The 27667-nt window shown below is 38.5% G+C and overlaps 1 protein-coding gene across 4 annotated transcripts in view; it reads left to right on the plus strand.

Moving 5' to 3' along the window:
- DVL1 (dishevelled segment polarity protein 1) overlaps positions 1 to 27667 on the plus strand; it is a 533666-nt gene that overhangs the window by 374795 nt on the left and 131204 nt on the right. For all 4 annotated transcript variants that reach the window (XM_053690518.1, XM_053690519.1, XM_053690521.1 and 1 more), the window contains one exon: positions 27119 to 27251. In XM_053690518.1, coding sequence (XP_053546493.1) covers positions 27119 to 27251 — 133 coding nt within the window. The remainder of the gene's footprint in view (positions 1 to 27118; positions 27252 to 27667) is intronic.

Here is a 27667-nt window from a genome sequence, read left to right on the forward strand (position 1 = left end):
TATTTGGTTTTTTTGTGTGTTTTTAAAAAGGCATATTTACATATGCTGCTGTGTACTATCCCCCCTTATCCCCTAACCTCACTGATCCCCCCCAAACAGCTCTATAACCCTCCCACTCTAACTTAATCTGCGCCATCTTGGGTACTGGCAGCTGTCTGCCAGTACCCAGTTTAGAAGAAAAACATGCTTTTTTTAAATTTTTACTAATTTTTTCTGTAGTGTAGCTTCCCCCCACACCAAACCAACCCCCACCCCTCCACGATCTCTTTTTGTGCTTTTGCACAAACAAGATTTTGGTATTTTTTATTAAATATATTTGCCGTAGTGTAGCGGTTCCCACCCGCTCCCGCCCGTGCACGCGCCCGCCCGCCACCCTCCGTGCACGCGCGCGCGCCCGCGCGCGCCCCCTAACGTTCCCGCCCCCGATCCCGCCCCCCTTGACTTCACGGCACCCACCGATGGCCGCCCACCCGCCTCCCAAGCCGGCTCCCACCCACCAACGATACCGGACATCGATGTCCGGTGCAGAGAGGGCCACAGAGTGGCTCTCTCTGCACCGGAAGGCCATGTAAGGTTATTGCAGGATGCCTCCATATCGAGGCATCACTGCAATAACCGGAAAGCAGCTGCAAGCGATCAGGATCGCTTCCAGCTGCTTTCCACACAGAGGACGTGCAGGGTACGTCCTCAGGCATTAACTGCCTTTTTTTTGAGGACGTACCCTGCACGTCCTCGGTCATTAAGGGGTTAAGCTATGTAGAGCAGATCCACCTATTTAAAGGGGCAGTCTAGTAAAAAATAAACTTTCATGATTCAGATAGGGCATGTAATTTTAAACAACTTTCCAATTTACTTATATTATCTAATTTGCTCAATTCTTTAGATATCCTTTGCTGAAGAAATAGCAATGCACATGTGTGAGCCAATCACACAAGGCCTCTATGTGCAGCAACCAATCAGCAGCTACTGAGCATATCTAGATATGCTTTTCAGCAAGTGATATCAAGAGAATGAAGCAAATGAGATAATAGAAGTAAATTAGAAAGTTGTTTAAAATGACATGCTCTTTTTAAATCACAAAAGAAAAAAAATTGGGTTTCATGTCCCTTTAACGGGACTCTCAATCAAAATTAAACTTTCATTATTCAGATAGAGCATGCCATTTTAAACAACTTTACAATTAACTTCCATTAACAAAATGTGCACAGTCTTTTTATATTTAAACTTTTTGAGTCACCAGCTCCTACTGAGCATGTGCAAGAATAAGTGTGTATGCATTTGTGAATGGCTGATGGCTGTCACATGGTACGTGTATGCATTTGTGATTGGCTGATGGCTGTCACATGGTACAGGGGGAGTGGAAAAAACATAACTTTTAAAATTGTCAGAAAAAAATCTACTACTCATATGAAGTTCATGCTAAGTACTATTGCATTGTTTTGTTATCTTGCATTTGTTGATTATGCAAATCTACTGTGTTGACTGGTCCTTTAAGTACCTAAAACTGCTTCTTTTTTCTTCTCCTTCACTTTAGAATTGGCGAGATCAGTTGCTCCCACACTCGCTTGTTCAGAGTGATTGACAAGCCCTGCTCTAGTGCAATTTGTTGCGTTGGAGCAGGGGGCAGCATTGCACAAGAATCCTCTTGTGCAATGTTACATTTCGGCTTGCAATGAAATATCACAAGTGGCCATTGTGGGGGACAGGTTCACTACTTTTTAACCTGCCACCTGCAGGGATTATACATTTACCCCTAAGTATCCTTATTTTAAACAAATGAGAGAAATATAATATCTTCAATCCTGTTTTAAAGGGATAGGAAAGTCAAAATTAAACTTGCATGATTCACATAGAGCAGGTCATTTTAAGACACTTTTAAATTCACTTCTATTTTCAAATGTACTTTGTTCTTTTAGTATCCCTTGTTAAAAAATTAATACGCACATATCATACACTAGTGGGAGCCGCTGCTAATTGGTGCCTGCACACATTTGTCTCTTGTGATTGGCTAAATAGATATTTTCAGCTTCCTGTCAGTAGTGCAATGCTGTCCCTTCAGCAATGGATAACAAGAGAATGAAGAAAATTTGATAATAGAATTAAATTGGAAAGTTGTTTAAAATTGTATGTTCTATCTGAATCATAAAAGAAAATGTTGGGGTTTACTATCCCTTTAACTTGTGGTGCTTATTTAGCATGATTTGAATGGCTTCCTCACCTTTTTGTCAGTTCCCTAGGAAAAAAAATTAGAAATCAGAGTGATTTTTCCCCCCAGATTTTTTTCATCTCTTGTGAATCTAGGTGACAAAGTGGCCACCAATGTGATTCATTTATTGGGGTGAGCTCCTTTCTTCTCTGCATATGGCTGACTCATGACTGATTCAAGACTCAGTAAAAATATTTTGGCATTTTGAGATAAACTATTAAGCAGGGATTGACCAACTTCTAAAATGTAGAAGACAGCAAAATATTGATGTTAACTGTACATTTTTAGGAGCCAAATATTATTTTAAAATAGATATACAGTATGTAAAATGATAAAAAAAAATGTTAGGAGCCAGAAGTAAAATTTGAGTCAGTAAAAAATATATTTATAGATTTATATATAACAAATAATTCTGCACTTAATCACATCATTGTCCTCTTAATCATTCTTAGTTAAAGGGACAGTCTAGGCCAAAATAAACTTTCATGATTCAGATAGAGCATGTAATTTTAAACAATTTTCCAATTTACTTTTATCACCAATTTTGCTTTGTTCTCTTGGTATTCATAGTTGAAAGCTTAACCTAGGAGGTTCATATGCTACTTTCTTAGAACTTGAAGGCCACCTCTTTTCAGATTGCATTTTAACAGTTTTTCACCACTAGCTAGACTGCAAGTCTGTCAAAAGAACTGAAATAAAGGGGCAGTTTGCAGAGGCTTAGATACAAGATTATCACAGAGGTTAAAAGTATATTAATATAACTGTGTTGGTTATGGAAAACTGGGGAATGGGTAATAAAGGGATTATCTATCTTTTAAAACAATAAAAATTCTGGTGTAGACTGTCCCTTTAAAGGGACATAAAACCTAAATTTTTTCTTTCATGATTCAGATAGAGCATACAATTTCTCCAACATAGGTGTGTCCGGTCCACGGCGTCATCCTTACTTGTGGGATATTCTCTTCCCCAACAGGAAATGGCAAAGAGCCCAGCAAAGCTGGTCACATGATCCCTCCTAGGCTCCGCCTACCCCAGTCATTCTCTTTGCCGTTGTACAGGCAACATCTCCACGGAGATGGCTTAGAGTTTTTTAGTGTTTAACTGTAGTTTTTTATTATTCAATCAAGAGTTTGTTATTTTGAAATAGTGCTGGTATGTACTATTTACTCAGAAACAGAAAAGAGATGAAGATTTCTGTTTGTATGAGGAAAATGATTTTAGCAACCGTAACTAAAATCCATGGCTGTTCCACACAGGACTGTTGAGAGCAATTAACTTCAGTTGGGGGAACAGTGTGCAGTCTCTTGCTGCTTGAGGTATGACACATTCTAACAAGACGATGTAATGCTGGAAGCTGTCATTTTCCCTATGGGATCCGGTAAGCCATGTTTATTACGATTGTAAATAAGGGCTTCACAAGGGCTTATTTAGACTGTAGACTTTTCTGGGCTAAATCGATTCATTATTAACACATATTTAGCCTTGAGGAATCATTTTATCTGGGTATTTTGATATAATAATATCGGCAGGCACTGTATTAGACACCTTATTTCTTAGGGGCTTTCCCAAAGCATAAGCAGAGTCTCATTTTCGCGCCGGTGTGGCGCACTTGTTTTTGAGAGGCATGGCATGCAGTCGCATGTGAGAGGAGCTCTGATACTTAGAAAAGACTTTCTGAAGGCGTCATTTGGTATCGTATTCCCCTTTGGGTTTGGTTGGGTCTCAGCAAAGCAGATACCAGGGACTGTAAAGGGGTTAAAGCTTAAAACGGCTCCGGTTCCGTTATTTTAAGGGTTAAAGCTTCCAAATTTGGTGTGCAATATTTTTAAGGCTTTAAGACACTGTGGTGAAAATTTGGTGAATTTTGAACAATTCCTTCATGTTTTTTCGCAATTGCAGTAATAAAGTGTGTTCAGTTTAAAATTTAAAGTGACAGTAACGGTTTTATTTTAAAACGTTTTTTGTACTTTCTTATCAAGTTTATGCCTGTTTAACATGTCTGAACTACCAGATAGACTGTGTTCTGAATGTGGGGAAGCCAGAATTCCTATTCATTTAAATAAATGTGATTTATGTGATAATGACAATGATGCCCAAGATGATTCCTCAAGTGAGGGGAGTAAGCATGGTACTGCATCATTCCCTCCTTCGTCTACACGAGTCTTGCCCACTCAGGAGGCCCCTAGTACATCTAGCGCGCCAATACTCCTTACTATGCAACAATTAACGGCTGTAATGGATAATTCTGTCAAAAACATTTTAGCCAAAATGAACCCTTGTCAGCGTAAGCGTGGCTGCTCTGTTTTAGTTACTGAAGAGCATGACGACGCTGATATTAATATCTCTGAAGGGCCCCTAACCCAATCTGAGGGGGCCAGGGAGGTTTTGTCTGAGGGAGAAATTACTGATTCAGGGAACATTTCTCATCAGGCTGAATCTGATGTGATTACATTTAAATTTAAGTTGGAACATCTCCGCATTTTGCTTAAGGAGGTATTATCCACTCTGGATGATTGTGAAAAGTTGGTCATCCCAGAGAAACTATGTAAAATGGACAAGTTCCTAGAGGTGCCGGGGCTCCCAGAAGCTTTTCCTATACCCAAGCGGGTGGCGGACATTGTTAATAAAGAATGGGAAAGGCCCGGTATTCCTTTCGTCCCTCCCCCCATATTTAAAAAATTGTTTCCTATGGTCGACCCCAGAAAGGACTTATGGCAGTCAGTCCCCAAGGTCGAGGGAGCGGTTTCTACTTTAAACAAACGCACCACTATACCCATAGAGGATAGTTGTGCTTTCAAAGATCCTATGGATAAAAAATTAGAAGGTTTGCTTAAAAAGATGTTTGTTCAGCAGGGTTACCTTCTACAACCCATTTCATGCATTGTCCCTGTCACTACAGCTGCATATTTCTGGTTTGATGAACTGATAAAGGTGCTCGATAGTGATTCTCCTCCTTATGAGGAGATTATGGACAGAATCAATGCTCTCAAATTGGCGAATTCTTTCACTCTAGACGCCACTTTGCAATTGGCTAGGTTAGCGGCTAAGAATTCTGGGTTTGCTATTGTGGCGCGCAGAGCGCTTTGGTTGAAATCTTGGTCGGCTGATGCGTCTTCCAAGAACAAGCTACTAAACATTCCTTTCAAGGGGAAAACGCTGTTTGGCCCTGACTTGAAAGAGATTATCTCTGATATCACTGGGGGTAAGGGCCACGCCCTTCCTCAGGATCGGCCTTTCAAGGCAAAAAATAGACCTAATTTTCGTCCCTTTCGTAAAAACGGACCAGCCCAAAGTGCTACGTCCTCTAAGCAAGAGGGTAATACTTCTCAAGCCAAGCCAGCTTGGAGACCAATGCAAGGCTGGAACAAGGGAAAGCAGGCCAAGAAACCTGTCACTGCTACCAAGACAGCATGAAATATTGGCCCCCGATCCGGGACCGGATCTGGTGGGGGGCAGACTCTCTCTCTTCGCTCAGGCTTGGGCAAGAGATGTTCTGGATCCTTGGGCGCTAGAAATAGTCTCCCAGGGTTATCTTCTGGAATTCAAGGGACTTCCCCCAAGGGGGAGGTTCCACAGGTCTCAGTTGTCTTCAGACCACATAAAAAGAGAGGCGTTCTTACATTGTGTAGAAGACCTGTTAAAAATGGGAGTGATTCATCCTGTTCCATTAAGAGAACAAGGGATGGGGGTTCTACTCCAATCTGTTCATAGTTCCCAAAAAAGAGGGAACGTTCAGACCAATCTTAGATCTCAAGATCTTAAACAAATTTCTCAAGGTCCCATCGTTCAAGATGGAAACCATTCGAACTATCCTTCCTTCCATCCAGGAAGGTCAATTCATGACCACGGTGGATTTAAAGGATGCGTATCTACATATTCCTATCCACAAGGAACATCATCGGTTCCTAAGGTTTGCATTCCTGGACAAACATTACCAGTTTGTGGCGCTTCCTTTCGGATTAGCCACTGCTCCAAGGATTTTCACAAAGGTACTAGGGTCCCTTCTAGCGGTGCTAAGACCAAGGGGCATTGCAGTAGTACCTTACCTGGACGACATTCTGATTCAAGCGTCGTCCCTTCCTCGAGCAAAGGCTCACACGGACATCGTCCTGGCCTTTCTCAGATCTCACGGCTGGAAAGTGAACGTGGAAAAGAGTTCTCTATCCCCGTCAACAAGGGTTCCCTTCTTGGGAACAATTATAGACTCCTCAGAAATGAGGATTTTTCTAACAGAGGCCAGAAAAACAAAAACTTCTGGACTCTTGTCGGATACTTCATTCCGTTCCTCTTCCTTCCGTAGCTCAGTGCATGGAAGTGATCGGGTTGATGGTAGCGGCAATGGACATAGTTCCTTTTGCGCGCATTCATCTAAGACCATTACAACTGTGCATGCTCAGTCAGTGGAATGGGGGACTATACAGACTTGTCTCCAAAGATACAAGTAAATCAGAGGACCAGAGACTCACTCCGTTGGTGGCTGTCCCTGGACAACCTGTCACGAGGGATGACATTCCGCAGACCAGAGTGGGTCATTGTCACGACCGACGCCAGTCTGATGGGCTGGGGCGCGGTCTGGGGATCCCTGAAAGCTCAGGGTCTTTGGTCTCGGGAAGAATCTCTTCTACCGATAAATATTCTGGAACTGAGAGCGATATTCAATGCTCTCAAGGCTTGGCCTCAGCTAGCGAGGACCAAGTTCATACGGTTTCAATCAGACAACATGACGACTGTTGCGTACATCAACCATCAGGGGGGAACAAGGAGTTCCCTAGCGATGGAAGAAGTGACCAAGATTATTCTATGGGCGGAGTCTCACTCCTGCCACCTGTCTGCTATCCACATCCCGGGAGTGGAAAATTGGGAAGCGGATTTTCTGAGTCGTCAGACATTGCATCCGGGGGAGTGGGAACTCCATCCGGAAATCTTTGCCCAAGTCACTCAACTATGGGGCATTCCAGACATGGATCTGATGGCCTCTCGTCAAAACTTCAAAGTTCCTTGCTACGGGTCCAGATCCAGGGATCCCAAGGCGGCTCTAGTGGATGCACTAGTAGCACCTTGGACCTTCAAACTAGCTTATGTGTTCCCGCCGTTTCCTCTCATCCCCAGGCTGGTAGCCAGGATCAATCAGGAGAGGGCGTCGGTGATCTTGATAGCTCCTGCGTGGCCACGCAGGACTTGGTATGCAGATCTGGTGAATATGTCATCGGCTCCACCTTGGAAGCTACCTTTGAGACGAGACCTTCTTGTTCAGGGTCCGTTCGAACATCCGAATCTGGTTTCACTCCAGCTGACTGCTTGGAGATTGAACGCTTGATTTTATCGAAGCGAGGTTTCTCAGATTCTGTTATCGATACTCTTGTTCAGGCCAGAAAGCCTGTAACTAGAAAGATTTACCACAAAATTTGGAAAAAATATATCTGTTGGTGTGAATCTAAAGGATTCCCTTGGGACAAGGTTAAGATTCCTAGGATTCTATCCTTCCTTCAAGAAGGATTGGAAAAAGGATTATCGGCAAGTTCCCTGAAGGGACAGATTTCTGCCTTGTCGGTGTTACTTCACAAAAAACTGGCAGCTGTGCCAGATGTTCAAGCCTTTGTTCAGGCTCTGGTTAGAATCAAGCCTGTTTACAAACCTTTGACTCCTCCTTGGAGTCTCAATTTAGTTCTTTCAGTTCTTCAGGGGGTTCCGTTTGAACCCTTACATTCCGTTGATATTAAGTTATTATCTTGGAAAGTTTTGTTTTTAGTTGCAATTTCTTCTGCTAGAAGAGTTTCAGAATTATCTGCTCTGCAGTGTTCTCCTCCTTATCTGGTGTTCCATGCAGATAAGGTGGTTTTACGTACTAAACCTGGTTTTCTTCCAAAAGTTGTTTCTAACAAAAACATTAACCAGGAGATTATCGTACCTTCTCTGTGTCCGAAACCAGTTTCAAAGAAGGAACGCTTGTTGCACAATTTGGATGTTGTTCGCGCTCTAAAATTCTATTTAGATGCTACAAAGGATTTTAGACAAACATCTTCCTTGTTTGTTGTTTATTCAGGTAAAAGGAGAGGTCAAAAAGCAACTTCTACCTCTCTCTCTTTTTGGATTAAAAGCATCATCAGATTGGCTTACGAGACTGCCGGACGGCAGCCTCCCGAAAGAATCACAGCTCATTCCACTAGGGCTGTGGCTTCCACATGGGCCTTCAAGAACGAGGCTTCTGTTGATCAGATATGTAGGGCAGCGACTTGGTCTTCACTGCACACTTTTACCAAATTTTACAAGTTTGATACTTTTGCTTCTTCTGAGGCTATTTTTGGGAGAAAGGTTTTGCAAGCCGTGGTGCCTTCCATTTAGGTGACCTGATTTGCTCCCTCCCTTCATCCGTGTCCTAAAGCTTTGGTATTGGTTCCCACAAGTAAGGATGACGCCGTGGACCGGACACACCTATGTTGGAGAAAACAGAATTTATGTTTACCTGATAAATTTCTTTCTCCAACGGTGTGTCCGGTCCACGGCCCGCCCTGGTTTTTTAATCAGGTCTGATAATTTATTTTCTTTAACTACAGTCACCACGGTACCATATGGTTTCTCCTATGCTAATATTCCTCCTTAACGTCGGTCGAATGACTGGGGTAGGCGGAGCCTAGGAGGGATCATGTGACCAGCTTTGCTGGGCTCTTTGCCATTTCCTGTTGGGGAAGAGAATATCCCACAAGTAAGGATGACGCCGTGGACCGGACACACCGTTGGAGAAAGAAATTTATCAGGTAAACATAAATTCTGTTTTTAAACAACTTTACAATTTACTTCTATTATCAAATTTTATCAGTTTTCTTGTTATCCTTTGCTGAAAAGCTGGGGTGTAAGCTCATAAGTGTGCCCTTGTCTACAGCACGATATTAGCAAGACCACTAGATGGCAGCACTATTTCCTGTCATGTAGTTCTTCAGGCACGTGTACGCTATCTACCTAGGTATCCCTTCAACAAAGAATAACATGAGAACAAAGTAGATTTGATAACAAAAGTAAATTGGAAACTTGTTTAAAATTGTATTCTCTATCTGAATAATGAAATATTTTTTGGGGGTTTAATGTCCCTTTAAAGAACCAGTAAATGCAGTAGATTTGCATAATAAACAAATGCACGATAAAAAGACAAGTCTGATCTTCAAATGAGTAGTAGATTTTTTTCTGACAAATTTCAAAGTTATGTCTATTTCCACTCCTCCTGTATCATGTGACAGCCATCAGCCAATCACAAATTGTTAATGGAAGCAAATTGGAAAGTTGTTTAAAATGTCATGCACTATCTGATTCATGAAAGTTTAATTTCGACTTGATGCCTTTAATATAATATTATATATATATATATATATATATATATATATATATATATATATATATATATATATATATATATATATATATATATATATATATATATATATACATATATATTAATTAAATGAAAAACAGTTTGTAAAATTTCTTCAACTCCATAATATTCAGTTTGACCCATAGATCGATCCCTCTAGATTAGATGTTACGTTTTGCTATGTGCAGAGCTGATCTAGTTGTAGGAAGAAGAAGCAATAGGAATACTTGTCAGGCTGTGGTATGGCGAGACTAAAATGAAGAGTAAAATATGTCTGAAATATGATATTTTTGGAATTAAACGCTACATGATATTGGAACGAGTGAGAGTGAGATGCAGTTAGTGTTCAGGTTTGCAAGCAGACACTTGTCAGCGGTTATATCATCTTAGACACCTGGTTTGTTGTCAGAATATTGTTTTGAAGCTGGGAAACAATTCAAGGCCGAAATGTCAGTAAAGGTATTTAAATGATATGTTTTTGTAAGAAGCTTTATGTATATTAGTAGATGATATGAGTACAAAGGATCAGTAGACAAAAGTCTCTTTTGGAACAAGATCAGCATAAAAATCAGTGAGAATTCAAACGTGAGTATTATAGACTTAAACATAGACAAGGAGCACAGTACAAAACAACGTAGATCAATAGATTTTCTGATTTTAAGGGAACATGAGTGCATTTCAGTTTTCACTATAAGCATTTTTGCAATACTCTAGTAAAAGCTATCATTATTTCAGTTTTTTTTACATGATTGCACACAGAGCATATGTACATATGTCACATGCACCCGTGAATACCACACCTGCTCAGAGAGCTGATAGTGATTTCTAGTGCGGCACTGCTACCTTAAGACAATTATAGAAAGGTTAGTCTAGTATGATATATCCATTAATATATTTTCAACTGATTATCAGCTGTCGGAGTTCTGACCAGTATGATCTTTTGCTTAAAGGGACATGAAACCCAATTTGTTTCTTTCATGATACAGATAGAACATACAATTTTAAACAACTTTCTTATTTACTTCTATTATCTAATTTGCTTCATTCTTTTGGTATCTTTTGTTGAATGGGCAGTACTGGGAGCTATCTGAAAACCAATACCGAGACATATAATGTGCAGCCTCCAATCAGCAGCTTCTGAGCCTACCTAGGTATATTTTTCAACAAAGGATACAAAGAAAATGAAACAAGTTAGCTAATAAAAATAAATTGGGTTGTTATTTAATATTTGCTTACGTTGTATCTGAATCATGAAAGAAATAACATGGGTTTTATGTCCCTTTAAAGTAAATGCCTGCAACTGTGCTTAATACACACCTACCTGCATAACACTTATATTTGGACAGGGAAATAGTATTTAATGATAGAAGTGATAATAAGGAATTCAAGTGGAAATTTTTCTGGAGCTGTGCACCCCAGGTATACTTGTTTAAAGGTTATTAAACACCACTTGCTTTTGTGTAAAATGTGTTCTTGTTCCACGCTCCCTAGTTGGGTTAAAAAGCAAATCCTGTTACCTACAAACACTACAAATTAAATAGCTAGTTAGGCAACTTGCAGCATTTTATTGATTTCGCTTTTTGTCCTCTCTAGGGAGTGTGGGAAAAATCAAACAAAAGCAAGAAGTGTTTAATGTTTTTATAAATATCTTTAAATAAATATGATTACATTTAAAAAGGTTCCTTTTGATCTTTTTTTTAATTGCTGGATGGATACTTAATAAGGCCTTGAACCCATGTGCCATTCTTGGAGATAAAGGGATAGAAAGGTCAAAATTGAAAATATACTTTTATTAGCAAAAAAAAAATTCTAGTAAAAGTTATGACTGTTTTTCAGAGGTATACGCACATATCCTGTAAGGGCCCATGTACCAGTCAAGCTCAAAGAGCTGGCAGTGGTGTGTATTGTGCCTGTGGAGACTTAAAGGGACACTAAACCCACATTTTTTTCTTTCATGATTCAGATAGAGCATGCAATTTTAAGCAACTTTAGAATTTACTCCTATTAGCAGTTTTTCTTCGTTCTCTTGCTATCTTTATTTGAAAAAGAAGGCATCTAAGCTAAGGAACCAGCCCATTTTTGGTTCAGACACTAGACAGCACTTGTTTATTGGTTCTGTCCAATCAGCAAGGACAACCCAGGTTGTGTACCAAAAATGGGCCGGCTTCTTAACTTACATTCTTGCTTTTCAAATAAAGATAACAAGAGAATGAAGAAAAATTGATAATAGGAGTAAACTAGAAAGTTGCTTAAAATTGCATGCAATGGGGTCTATTTATGAAGCAGCGGATGCTGCCTCAGACCCACTCCGCTTCAGTTCCGGCTGAAGCGGAAGTTAAGAAGCAGCGGTCCTAAGATCGCTGCTCCTTAACTCGTCCGCTACCTCTGAGGTGGCGGATAGCAATCAGCCAGATCGAATACGATCGGGCTGATTGGCACTCCCTGCTAGCGGCTGATTGGCCGCGAATCTGCAGGGGGCGGTATTGCACCAGAAGTTCACAAGAACGGCTGGTGCAATGATAAATGCAGAGAGTGTATGCTGTCGGCATTTATCGATGTGCGGCGGACATGATCCGCTATATCGGATCAGGTCCGTCCAAACATTAATAAATGGACCCCTTTATCTGAATCATGAAAGAAATAATTTGAGTTCAGTGTCCCTTTAATTCGTGTCATACAATCCACTGCTTACTCTTTGAGATGGTGTTGTGCTTGAATACTGGTGCATGGGCCTACACAGGATATCTGCATATGCCTCTGGAAAAAACAGTAATAACTCTTACTAGAAGCATTTTTGCTAAAGAGAGTATAATGTTAAAAGGCTTCTATTTCATATTCAAACGCACATTTCAGTTTTGACCTTTCTATCCCTTTAAAACATTTTTTTTTTAAACATCCTTATATTAAACAGTTGTATAAACTATAATGCTGGGGCTAAATGTAATATTTTCTCTAGATTGTTAATTTAAGTGTCTATTTACAGTTACATTTATGCTAGTGAGACAGATTTTTTTTCTTCAAAATAAAAAATCTATTTAAAGGGATATGAGCCCCAAAAAATTGTTTTGTAATTCAGGTAGAGCATAAATTTTTTAAAGAAAGTTTCCAAAACTGCTACCATATAGTTCTCTAGATATGTGCACTCTCCTAATCTTAGATCCCTGCTTTTCAACAAAAGCGAATACATTTTGATAATATAAGTAAATTAGATAGTTGTTTAACACTTCATGCTCTATCTGACTCATGAAACAAAGGTGGATTTCGTGTCTCTTGATGACTTTGTATATATTTCAATGGATACAGCACCTGAGGGTGAGTGCTGCCGTGAAGACCTGGGGACGATAGCCAAATCCCCAAACAACAGAAGCAATGTAAAGGTCGGTCCACAGCACTTGTTAAAAATATTTACTTTATTTGAAACAGATTAGCACGAATAAAAGTGACGTTTCGGAGTTACCTCCTTAATCATGTACATGCCCACTTCATTTCATAAGCATATTTTGTAAGCTTTGCTGTACATAAGGGTTATATACTGTTAGCTGGATTTTTTTTTCCATGGTGCTGTTATATTAGGATACCCAGAAGTGTTAGCTTTTCAGCCGGCTGGTATGTGCAGTGTAGTATCAGATGTAACTATATTATACATTTAATCCAGTTTTGTTTAATATGCAAAAAAAAAAAACAATGAGAATGTTTTGTTATTTTTCATGTGCATATTCTTACATGATCCTTTTTCTTTTGCAAAAGTATAGTGTATAAAAGCTGCATGTATAAAGAACGGCAGGCACAGTAGAAAAACGCTTTTTGCAGCAAGCCTAGATTGGGTCTACATTTCCATTTCCCTAAAGATTTCTGCTGTGGAGAAAACCTTCCAGTCCCCAGAGATAACAATTAAGATGTTTTTTGTCACCAGACGATGGCAATTCACAGGGGATGTTCAAATTGTTCCTGGTCAATAGAGATCTTGTTAAAGAGGGACAATTGCTATTTTGTGTCTCAAATCAATTAAATATGTTACCTTTTTAGAGCCCTTGTGATCATAGAGTTTTCTATTTGACTACAAAAATGTTACTTTTCATGTACACAGCTATGCATTTTATTCTATCAGCACTATTAAAAATTAAAGGGATAATGTACCCATTTTTTTAACTTCATGATTCAGATAGAGCATGCAATTTTAAGCAATTTTCTAATTTACTTCTATTATCAATTTAGAATACATATCTTCATTTGAAAAAGCCGGAATGTAAGCTTACGAGCCGGACCATTTTTGGTTCAGCACCCTGGATAGCGCTTGCTGGTTGGAGGGTAGGGTACATTTAGCCACCAATCAGCAAGCTGTACACATGTGCTGAACTAAAGATGGGCCGGCTCGTAAGCTTATATTTCTGCTTTTTCAAATAAAGATACCAAGAGAAGGAAGATAAATTGATAACAAGAGTAAATTAGAAAGTTGCTTAAAATTGTATGCTCTATCTGAATCATGAAAGAAAATAAATTGGGTTCAGTATCCCTTTAAGTGTATTGGGAAAAACACATGGGAAACAAATACTGCATTCAAATGTTAGTGCTGAAATAACACACACATATATATATATATAGTCCTGTCCATTACACTTCCCCAGATGTGAAGTTTTGCTGGACTTAATATCCTGAATATCTATTCATAAAACCAGCAGAAGTGTCAGCACCACACAGTTCTGCGTCTATTCATGCTATGAAAGGTCTCCACCTGCTTGCTGGAGAGCCACATTATGGGCTAGATTACGAGTGGTGTGCTAACTGTTGCTCTCAATGAAAAAGGGGTTTGCTACGTCGGAAGTAGCGAGCATATTACAGGTTTAAACAGTAAACATGTTCGCTTGAGTGCAATTGAATTTATCGCACAATGGGATGCTGCGAATTCAGAGCTCTAGTTAACTGTAACTTCTGGGGTCAGAAAAGTGCAAGTCTAGCAAAACTTCACATTGTTCAACTTTTTAGTTGAGTGTAACAGTTAATCAGAGCTTTGAAGCTGCGCTATCCTAACACACGTTAAATTCAATTGCGCTTGAGCAAACACGTTTACTTTCAACCTTTAATTCACTCTCTACTTCCGACGTGCTCAAAGAGCCACAATTAACCCCTTTTTGCTCCCGCACAACAGTTAGCAACTGTTAGTTTTTCTATCTTACCATATTGTTCATCTCGTGTGCTCAAATGTGATTTTTTTTTTTAACGTTTCTTACCTGCCCATCCAGCTGTGACACGGGTACAGTATCCCCAGGCTAAATGCAATCACATGGACACTTGCAGTAAGGCTTGGTAACTTTTTAAAAGAACCCATTATAAACAGCCTGTTGAATGACTAATATGAACACAGACGGGAATTATGGAAAGGCAATAGTAGAATATGTGCTTATTAGAATTTCTTCTAGACATTGTTTGGGGCCTAACAGCCAAGAAGTCATAGTAGGCAATAACAATGAAATCATTGCAATGTTGTCAGTACCACGGGGCTGTTTAACATTATTCACTAAAATGGTAGCTTTACAAACTATATACTGATAAGACAGACATAGTGCTACAATTACGTTTTAGTTCAGTGTTCTGCTTGCCGAACCGCAGGGGTAGATAAATCTGTTTAATATTTTGGAAACAGTAAGAATATTTAAGAGGCAGACATACTTTTATGAGACAGACAGTGGTATTTGTATATAGATACAGGTAGCCCTCAGTTTACGCCGGGGTTAGGTTCCAGGAGGAATGGTTGTAAATCGAAACCGTTGTAAATTGAAACCCAGTTTATAATGTAAGTCAATGGGAAGTGAGGGGGTTAGGTTCCAGGCCCCTCTCAAAATTGTCATAAGTAACACCTAATACATTATTTTTAAAGCTTTGAAATGAAGACTTTAAATGCTAAACAGCATTATAAACCTAATAATATAGATTGTATCATCATCAAACTAAGTTTAATGAACAAAAACATTTGCTAACAGCACCTATTTAAATAATCACACAGCAGACTGCATCATCATCAAACTAAGTTTAATGAACAAAAACATTTTTTTTTACTTGCATTTTTCTGCAATCAGTTCTCTGCATTGTTAACATGTTAGATAATATTGGGTCTGCACCTATTCTATGCATTTCAATCTGCAGTGATTAATAAGCAGTTAGGCACCCTCACCTGAAGTTGCTGGACAGGAAGATAATAGGGAAGTGACTGCTAAATCTTGTTGCTCGATAGCTAATGTCTGCTCTGTGTACACAGATCAATTTCAGGCTGTTAAGTTGCATAACTTTGCTGCAAAACAAGCGGACAGCTCCACCTACTGGCTATTTTAATTAGTGCACTGCTTTCCAAAGCTTTTCAAAAGCAGTCACATGACTGAAAAAAAAAATTTGTTATTCTGAAACGGCGCAAATTGAACCGGCGTAAACCGAGGGCCACCTGTATATGGATAATTACCCAAAAAGTTAGAAGCTAGGGGTAATATTTTAGGAGCCAGTGGCTCTCTGACTCCTAAGTTTGTCAAGCTCTGCTGTACAGTATGGGCACTATTCATGTCTGATGTGTACTTTAAACTGGCATTCAGACAGACTCATCATCAATATTAAAGTAATTAACACCATGTTTTACTTTCACTTTGTCATCATAACTTGTGCTTCCATGCAGGTCTGCTAAAACCCATATGACATTCCCTCTAAAAAGCCTGTTTCTTATTGTTTTTTTGGCATTTTTTACCCTATCTGAATACATCATTTGTATGGCTTATCTAATTCAAACAGTTGTGTTTGTAATGGACTGGAATGCCATAGAAAAATAATTCAAAAACTTTCATACTTTCATTTCATATGTAATGGATCATAATTATTTTTGCAGACATGTTCACACTGTGATGCCCGGTCATGCACGTGTATGCATTTATGCTCATACTTACATACTTTGTTCTTTACTAATTGACTAATCAGATAAGAATCATTGAGCTATTCTTTTGGGATATAAACACTGTATCCCAGCAAGTTAAAGGGACAGTAAACACCTTATAATTACAAGATTATTCTACAGTTTAACAATAAGCTAACAAACTGAGTGAACGTAAAACTGTTTAGAATGTGTTAACATCTTGCTTGCTGTAATTGTTTTTCAATAGTCAATCTCCACCCACCATTTGCCTTATTTGGCGTAGCCAATCTGGACTTGTTTTAAGACTAGCCACAGCCATGTTGTTGGAAAAATCTCCATTGTTTTGCTGTTCATAATTTTGGAACACTAGTAGAAGCCAAATGTATATAGATATGTGGCAGGGTTAGGCTTGGGAAGTCTTTCATATCTACTTTTTAGAATGGGAAAATCCACAATGTTCAGATTTAAATTTCAGGAAAAGTATGGGGGGGGGGTAGCTAATGAAAAATTATTGCAAAGTTGTTTCATTATGTATAATTAAACATTTTGTAGTACAATGTTAAAAGGTTTACTGGGCCTTTAAAGGGAAAGTATACTATAAAATAGTTTTTCCCTTATTGTGTTTCCAATTACTTTTTTACCAGCTGCGGAGTATAAAATGTATGAGATTTGCTTTTTAAGGCTTATTTGTGTATATGAGTTAGCTGATTTTGTGTTTTGAAGCCACAACCTAATAAAATGGGTTGAGCTTGTACATATAATCAGATCTCATTACTTTATCACATTGTGTACATATACCTGCTTTTTTATCTTATATCTGTCCATAAACCAATCACCAATACTTGGAGAGAACAATGGAAAATTAACCTTTTATTACCTTATCTCTTCTATACCCAACTGGGAGTGTAATTTCTTCTACTGGCTGTTTTAACACAGCTTGGCCTTAAGGCCAAAAACTTTCAGAATAGGTGGGGATACCACAGGCTAAATCAACTATTTAAAATGCCAATATAAGGGTAATTGAAATACTTGTAAACAATTTAATACAGTCCAGCAGGTAAAGTGGATCTTTGGGAACAAATTAGAGGGGAGAAGATTTTTGAGTAAACTCTCCCTTTAAGAACAAAATATAATTTACATATGATGCACCAAGTCCCCATCTCTGGTGTCAGTGATTCATTCTGATGATATTTTACCATTAATAGAATAATTAGAGTCAGAGAATTCTGACATCCGTTGAAAAGAAGATCTAAACATTGTCAGAGAAATGAAACTGTGTCATTATTAGAGGATTTAGGATGAGCAATATCTCATGAGAACTTCAGTGGATTATCGTTAATGACAGAAACTGATATGTTTTGGAATTATATTGCTGAGAACGTTGACAACATTGATAAGGAGAATGGAAGATTTGTATTATGACGAAAGGCTGTTTGCAATTATTTACACTGGAAAAGAGGCATCTCTGAGGGGATATGATTACATTCTACAAATATATGCAGTGCCCATATAAGCATCAGCTGACCTGTTTATTAAAGGGACATTAAACCTAAATAAATATATTTCATGATTTAGGTAGAACATACAATTTTAAACAACTTTCCAATTTAATTCTATTATCAAATTTGCTTCATTCTTTTGGTATGCTTTGTTGAAGGAGCAGCAATGCACTACTGGTTTCTAACTGAAAACATGGGTGAGCCAATGACAATCGGATCGGTATATATATGCAGTCACCAATCAGCAGCTAGAACCTAGGTTCTTTGCTGCTTCAGCGCTTACCTAGATAAACCCTTCAGCAAAGGATAACAAGGAGAAGGAAGCAAATTAAATAATAGAAGTAAATTTGAAAGTTGTTTAAAATTGTATGCGCTGTCTAAATAATGAATGTCTAATTATGACTTTACTGTCACTTTAATAGGACTGCACAAAGGACAAGAGGTTATCATTGAGACTTGAGGAAAATAGATTTCACCTGCAGCAGTGTAAGGGGGTCTTTCAGTAGGGCCAATAGGATATGGAATTCTCTGCCTAATGAGGTTGTTTTAGTAAATTCAGCAGATGCTTTTAAAAAGATTGAGATGCTTTCTTGGCAAAGCAGCATATACAGGGACAAAACAGTTAGTGCTGACAGTATAGCAGCTTGTTGGTCCAGGGAGAAATCTGATTGCCACTTTAGATTCAAGAATGATTTTTTTCCTTTTGAGGCACACTTGGCTATCGATTCAGTTTGTTTTTGTTGCCTTTTGAGTCAACAGTAGTAGCAGGCATTTGTGAAAGGTTCACCTTGATGGGCTTGAGTTTACTTTATTATCTATATTATTGTATGTGACTATGCAACTATTTACTTATCAAATGGAGTTAATCCATGCCTTAACCTCTACATTCTTTGTTATTTGAATGATAATTATGGGGTCTGCTTAATATCTTTTACGGAGCATAATAGTAATAGTGTGTATCGTTGAATGTTATATGATTGATGGAGTTACTTGGGGGGCACATGCAGGTAACATAAAAATAAGGGGTGTCACATGAGTTTCCTACTATGACATGGGAAATTCAAAGCAAAGAAGTTTGTGAACCATTGGCCCAGCCATAATCTTGTACAATGACATAGATCAGGTTGAATAGTTCCAGTGTTTTGGGATGTATGTATTTCTCAATAAAAAAACAAGCATTCTTCATTTCCCATGCAAAATTGGATCATATTACAATATACTATTGTAATAACCACTGTAATATGCTTCTGTAATAACCACTGCAATATCCTACTGTAATAACCACTGTAATATCCTTCTGTGATAACCACTGTACTAGTCTACTGTAATAACCACTGCACTATCCTACTGTAGTAACTACTGCAATATTCTACTGTAATACCCTACTTTAATAACCACTGCAAAATTCCACTGTAATAACCATGGCAATATCCTACTGTAATAACCACTGCAATATCCTACTTTAATAACCACTGTACGATCCTTCTGTAATAACCACTGCAATATCCTACTTTAATAACCACTGTACGATCCTTCTGTAATAACCACTGCAATATCCTACTTTAATAACGACTGTACGATCCTTCTGTAATAACCACTGCAATTTCCTACTTTAATAACCACTGTACGATCCTTCTGTAATAACCAATATTCTACTGTAATACCCTACTTTAATAACCACTGCAAAATTCCACTGTAATAACCATGGCAATATCCTACTGTAATAACCACTGCAATATCCTACTTTAATAACCACTGTACGATCCTTCTGTAATAACCACTGCAATATCCTACTTTAATAACCACTGTACGATCCTTCTGTAATAACCACTGCAATATCCTACTTTAATAACGACTGTACGATCCTTCTGTAATAACCACTGCAATTTCCTACTTTAATAACCACTGTACGATCCTTCTGTAATAACCACTGCAATATCCTACTTTAATAACCATGGCAATATCCTACTGTAATAACCACTGCAATATCCTACTTTAATAACGACTGTACGATCCTTCTGTAATAACCACTGCAATTTCCTACTTTAATAACCACTGTACGATCCTTCTGTAATAACCACTGCAATATCTTACTTTAATAACCACTGTACGATCCTTCTGTAATAACCACTGCAATATCCTACTTTAATAACCACTGTACGATCCTTCTGTAATAACCACTGCAATATCCTACTTTAATAACCACTGTACGATCCTTCTGTAATAACCACTGCAATTTCCTACTTTAATAACCACTGTACGATCCTTCTGTAATAACCACTGCAATTTCCTACTTTAATAACCACTGTACTATCCTACTGTTATAACCAATGCAATATCCTACTATAATAACCACTGTACGATCCTACTGTAATAACCACTGAAATATCCTACTATAATAACCACTGTAATTTCCCACTAGTTGTCTAACTAAATGAACCCACAAACAGGGATAACCCAAATGGATGACTAACACATACAGGACCAATGTATGCCTGTCAAATATCGGGACAACCATAGACAAAAGAAAAGAAAGAAAGAAATCATTTACAAATATCTCTTCTCGAAAAAAATAACAGGAAAACAGTTATTTTAATTTTCTGTAACATAGCCTCTTCTCAAACAGGTGCAAGGTCGCTCCACGGTTTTCATAGGCTCCGGATAAAGCTTCACAAACGTTGGATATCTGAAATACACAAAAAGAGGCGCCACATAGCGTATCCTGTAGTGAAACTGTGCTCACCAGTTTTCTTAAAGGGATATCAAACACAAAATGTTTCTTTCATGATTCAGATAGAGCATACAATTTTAAACAACTTTCTAATTTACTACTTTTATACTTTTTTGATTATTCTCTTGGTATCTTTTGTTGAAAGGCAGGGACGTAATGCTTAGGGGCCGGCCCATTTCTGGAGCACTATATGGCAGCAGTTTTGCAAGAATGTTATACATTTGCAAGAGCACTAGATGGCAGCACTACTTCCTGTCATGTAGTGTTCCAGATGCCTACCTAGGTTTCTCTTCAACACAGAATATCATGGGAACGAAGCAAATTTGATAATAGAAGTAAATTGGACATTTTTTTAAATGGTGTGCTCTGTCTGAATCACAAATGAACATATAGCAGCCAATCTTTAATGTGTTTATTTATTAAAATCTGTATTCAGTGTGAATGATAACAATTAACCCCTTAACGTCAAGGGTCGTACAGAGTACGTCATACACAAACTGGTCTTTAAAGACCAGCGACATACCCTGTACGACCTAGGTGTTTAAAGCGGCTGGAAGCGATCCTGATCGCTTCCAGCCGCTTTCAAGGTATTGCCGTGATGCCTCGATATTGAGGCATCACTGCAATACCTTTTCTGGCACACCGATGCAGAGAGGGCCACTCTGTGGCCCTCTCTGCATCGGCCAGCGATGATGCCGATCGTCGGTGGGTGGGAGCAGCTGCAGGGAGGACGGGGGGCGGCCCATCGCTGGGAATCTTCTTCCGGATTAGTCCCCGGTGCGTGCGGGAGCACGCACGTGGGCGGGGCTGCTTGCGTGCGCATGTGTGCGCGTGCGCCCCCAATCTAATCATCTAAACAGTCCGGTTGTGGTGGGAGCGGGTGGTGATCTGTGGTGGGAGCGGGTGATGGGGGTTCAATTTTTATTTATAAAAGGGATCTGGGAGAGGGGGGAGTGGGTATTGAGGGGGGGCCAGCTACACTACAGAAAAAAAATACATATTTAAAAAAAATGCACAAAAGTTTGAAAAGTGGGTACTGGCAGACAGCTGCCAGTACCCAAAATGGCACCAAATAGTGAGAGGGGGAAGATTAGAGAGCTGTGTGTGTGTGTGGGGGGGGTGCTATGGGGGGATCCTACACAGCAGCATATGTAAATATGCTGGGGGAAAAATTAAAAGAGAGCTTTTTATTTTAGTACTGGCAGACTTTCTGCCAGTACTTAAGATGGCGGGGACAATTGTGGGGTGAGGGAGGGAAGAGAACTGTTTGGGAGGGATCAGGGGGTGGGATGTGTCAGGTGGGAGGCTGATCTCTACACTAAAGCTAAAATTAACCCTGCAAGCTCCCTACAAGCTACCTAATTAACCCCTTCACTGCTAGCCATAATACACGTGTGATGCGCAGCAGCATTTTGCCGCCTTGTAATTACCAAAAAGCAACTCCAAAGCCATATATGTCTGCTATTTCTGAACAAAGGGGATCCCAGAGAAGCATTTACAACCATGTGTGCCATAATTGCACAAGCTGTTTGTAAATAATTTCAGTGAGAAACCTAAAATTGTGAAAAATTTTACGATTTTTTTAATTTGATCGCATTTGGCGTTGAAATGGTGGCATGAAATATACCAAGATGAGCCTTGATCAATACTTGAGGTTGTCTACTACACTACACTAAAGCTAAAATTAACCCTAGAAGTTCCCTACATGCTCCCTAATTAACCCCTTCACTGCTGGGCATAATACACGTGTGGTGCGCAGTGGTATTTAGCGGCCTTCTAATTACCAAAAAGCAACGCCAAAGCCATATATGTCTGCTATTTCTGAACAAAGGGTCCCAGAGGATCCCAGAGAAGCATTTACAACCATATATGCCATAATTGCACAAGTTGTTTGTAAATAATTTCAGTGACAAACCTAAAGTTTGTGAAAAAAATTGTGAAAAAGTGAACAATTTTTTTTATTTGATCGCATTTGGCGGTGAAATGGTGGCTTGAAATATACCAAAATGGGCCTAGATCAATACTTTGGGATGTCTTCTAAAAAAAATATATACATGTCAAGGGATATTCAAGAATTCCTGAAAGATATCAGTGTTCCAATATAACTAGCGCTAATTTTGAAAAAAAGTGGTTTGGAAATAGCAAAGTGCTACTTGTATTTATTGCCCTATAACTTGCAAAAAAAGCAAAGAACATGTAATCATTGGGTATTTCTAAACTCAGGACAAAATTTAGAAAGTATTTAGCATGGGTGTTTTTTGGTGGTTGTAAATGTGTAACAGATTTTGGGGGGGGGGCAAAGTTAGAAAAAGTGTGTTTTTTTCCATTTTTTTCCTCATATTTTATATTTTTTTTATAGTAAATTATAAGATATGATGAAAATAATGGTATCTTTAGAAAGTCCATTTAATGGTGAGAAAAACGGTATATAATATGTGTGGGTAAAGTAAATGAGTAAGAAGAAAATTACAGCTAAACACAAACAACGCAGAAATGTAAAAATAGCCCTGGTCCTTAAGGGAAAGAAATTGAAAAATGGCCTTGTCCTTAAGGGGTTAAAACATCACATAAAAACCATACATCTTCTAAAAAAAACACTACACGTTTCTCAGCCTTTGTGAGCAAACAATTTCCACTTTAATAACAACTGGAATAGTCCATTGTGATGTCCCACTGCAATAGAGCTAGGGTTAGCTTATTGTGACCTTCACTCTAGGTTGGTGTTTGTGTGATGCAGACATATGTCCCTGGAAAGAAACTAAATACAGGATGAAGATGAAATGCCGGAACAGGAGATTAGGATTTGTAAAGGGATTATCAGGACCGTTGATAGAAAGTATTTTGTTTAGGATGAATTATTTCCAAATCTCCCTTAGAAGCGCCAACCCCACTACAAACAATTACATTAGCATAAACAGATCATGTAATTTTATCTATCAAGCATACAGGTAATGATTGCAGCTCTCATTACTGCGGTGTGTTAAGGAAATATTATAAATGAGTTTAACAGGCAAGACAGAACGTCTGCTGAAGTAAGGGGTTTTGTTGTAGCAATTACATAGTTCTACAAGACTGTTTGTTCTGGAAGTGCATAGAGATATTCACTGACTTATCACAACCGAACTAAAGCTTGTTTTCAGGAGAATTCCTGCACATTTACTGCTGGTAAAAGTGCTCAGGTTACAGGGGGCAGAGTGAGGATTATACTGCACCCAAATTGTCAGGCACTGAAAAAAATATTACTCTGATGAAAAATATGTTTTCGCAGATTGTTATCTCAGACATCCCAACTCTCCCTGAAGTTCAGGGAGTCTCCCTGATTGTAATAGCGGCTCAATGATGCCAGCAAATGGAGTGCAATCTCCCTGAAACTCCAAGTACCACGATCCAATGTGGCCCAAATCCGGAAAAGTGTTTCTTTAAGGAATGCCTTTAGTTGCTGGGACATTATAGAACTCTTAAAGCCTGCATCAGTAACCAAAAAGCCCCCCACTGATTCTAATAAAATAAAACACAAATACTACCTTATTTACTGCACGTAATTAAACTTCGTATTCTAAAATATTTAAGCATTCAACAAGCGTACGATCACTAGAAAATAGGTTTGTTGTATGTGGTTGTGCAATAAAGCTACTTTTTTTTAATGTGACTTTAGTGGGAAGCTACTTTAATGATAAGTCTCTATCTTATTTAGGGTTTCAAGGTGTCCAATATATAACTGGGAGGGGGGTGGGGTTGGCGGCGCAGTAGCGGGTGAACTCACCTCCCTGAAATGAGTTTTTGCAGGTTTGGATGTCTGTTATCTGCTTATATTATATCAATTAAATTATAAATAAAATATAAAATAACTTTTGTTAATGTGCCAGAATAAAAGAGCACATAGTTCCCAAAGTAGTAATTGAAAGCAAATACAATTCAAATTTGATACCAAAAGTTTGACTTTCTAAAAATATTTCCTAAAGCTTCTGAAATCTAATTTTAGTCATAAAATTGTAAGGTGGTAGATATAACTTATTTAATAGCCTTACCCCCAAAACCCTGCCTTAGCCTCTACTATAAATCGGGTTGCCAGGTGTCCAGTATTCATCTGGTACAGTTCAGTATTTCAGCAGGCTGCCCAGTAAAATCCATACAGAAAGTTTCTGAGTGGAAAGCTACATTTTAAAGGCCTCCTATGCCTCTACATATTACAATTATGGCCCAGAAAAAAAACAACATTTTACATGTACTACTCTGTGTGTTTCTGGCAGCAGAGAGTTTAAAAAATTACCTTCCTTTTTGTGTTATGTGTAGCCACCAGAATATAATCAAAGTTCTGTTGTTTTTTTACTGGGAACTATTGGGCTGTAAAAACACTATGTGTGTGCCACTGGCAGTCAAAGAGGGTAAAATCATTGCTTTATGTGTTACTGCAGCCAACAAGGTAAAATAATTGATTTGTGATATTACTGGCAGCCAATGGGATAAAATCAAAGCTGAATTATATATAAGGTGGGTTCAAGGGAGCGTTGGACAGAGGTCATTTTGTGACCCCATCTACCACCTGGGTCTAGTCACCTACAGGGCATACAGTATTTTTGTAGAGGAGACAGCCCTAACTATAGACCCAAACCAAATAGATTGTTTTGAAATGAAGAGAAGTAATTTTTCCCCTTTGCTGCCAGTAACAAAGAAAGAAGGGATTTCACCCCCCCAGCTGCTAGTAACATAAAGTATTGAATTGATCCTCTGGCTGCTGGTAGCACAGTTTAGTTATTTGAACCTCCTAGGCTGATAGAAACACACATAAGGCATAAATATACGTAACCACAGATCAGGGGACCAGATTTTAATGACAGCTGGACAGTGCAATTTAATACTGGCAACCCTAGTTAGAATATTGGTGGCCATTCTAAAATAATTTAGAACCAATGTCTCAAAAACTGTGATTTGTTTTTATTTTATCTTTTTTTTTATTCATCTACTCCACATTGAACTACTTTTTATACTGATTGTAAAGTGCTAAAATTTACAATCTTAGTAGTCTCAGCTTTCTTTGGTGGTGCAATACATTGGAAGGTTGTACAGTTTAGCTGATTTATTTTAACAATGCAGCACACACTTATTTAAAGGGACACTGAATCCAATTTTTTTCTTTTGTGATTCAGATAGAGCATGCAATTTTAAGTAACTGTCTAATTTACTCCTATTATCATTTTTTCTTCATTCTCTTGCTATCTTTATTTGAAAAGCAAGAATGTAAGTTTAGAAGCTGGACCATTTTTGGTTCACAACCTGGGTTGTCCTTGCTGATTGGACAGCACCAATAAACAAGTGCTGTCCATGGTACTGAACCAAAAATTGTCTGGCTCCTTAGCTTAGATGCCTTCTTTTTCAAATAAAGAAAGCAAGAGAACGAAGAAAAAATGATAATAGGAGTAAATTAGAAAGTTGCTTAAAATTGCATGCTCTATCTGAATCATGAAAAAAAAATGGGTTTAGTGTCCCTTTAAAGGGATAAGAAACCCCAAAATTTTCTTTCTTGATTTGGAAAGAACATACAATTTTAAACAACTTTCCAATTTATTTCTTTACTTCTCGTGTTATCCTTTGCTGAAGGAACAACATTGCACTACTGGCAGCTAGCTGAACAGATCTAGTTAGCCAATCACAAGAGACAAATGTGTGCAGGCACCAATCAGCAGCTAGCTCCCACTAGTGTAGGATATGTGCATATTCTTTTTCAACAAGGGATACCAAGAGAACGAAGCACATTTGAAAATACAAGTGAATTTAAATGTTTCTTAAAATGACATGCTCTATCTGAATCATGCAAGTTTAATTTTGACTTTTTTTGTGGGAAAATCCCAGTGTAGAAACTTTGTCTATTCCATCTTCCTATTTGTAAATTCACAGTTTCACTAAACAGTGTTTGCCCCGTTGGGTGCCATTATGAAGTAGCTAAGGTGCAGTCCGTGTATTACTTTGCAATATAAATAGGTAATATATACGAAATACTGTAGGTCTTGGGGAGAACACTGTGGAGTAAAAGTAGGATATATTCACACCCACCCAGAAATGTCCAGCCACACCTTGGATTATCAGACACGTGCACAGGCTTTCCTGACTCCACCCACAAACATCCCTGTCTCCGCCCACCCTATAGTGCCAAACCTCGGCACTCCAACCTCTTGGTGCAGGGAATAAATGTACATGTTGTGACGTATAATCTAATTGGTGTTTTAATATATTTGCTCCATAAATCATTTTATATTCTGATTTACATAATAGACATATTTATTAGTTAAAAGTATTCTGTATGATTGACTTACACTTTTCAGTATATTCTCTCCTGCCCTTTACCAGCTTATTGTTTTGCTCCTGACATTTACCATTTTTTTGACAGGTGTATACATGTTTGAATTAATTTATTCTCTATGTCTATTGTCAGTTCCCAGAATCAATGGACACCCCAAACTGGAACGGATTCGGGACCCGGGAGGATATGACAGCGCTTCCACCGTGATGAGTAGCGAACTGGAGTCCAGCAGCTTTGTAGACTCTGAGGAAGATAATACAAGCAGGTACGATAATCTGCTGTGGTACAGTACAGTTCTCACAAAATGTGTTACAAGAAATCAAATTAAAATATTTGTCAGATGCCACAAATGAATTGTCTTCATTTTGAAACTGACCCATCCCTCTAAATCATCCTGCTGTTTGCTAGATTATTCAGGGAGGTAAGACATACTATCTTTCTTTTGTATATTTAAAGGGACATTTGTCACATTTTATAAGCATAGTATAAAGGTTATTCCCCGTCTCTCTCTAGTTATGTGTGCAGCCATGTTGAAATCGAGGTATGACTGCATTCCATTGTTGATGTCTTTGTACGTGTTCAGCAGCTCTTCTTAAGATACCTGTAGTGAAACCTAGGTTCCAAAATGGCAGCACTCATAATTAGAGGGAGGTGCATTAAATGTATTTAGTGTTTAATGTC

Source organism: Bombina bombina, chromosome 8 (assembly GCF_027579735.1).
Source record: "Bombina bombina isolate aBomBom1 chromosome 8, aBomBom1.pri, whole genome shotgun sequence".
In the NCBI taxonomy this organism is placed as follows: Eukaryota; Metazoa; Chordata; class Amphibia; order Anura; family Bombinatoridae; genus Bombina; species Bombina bombina.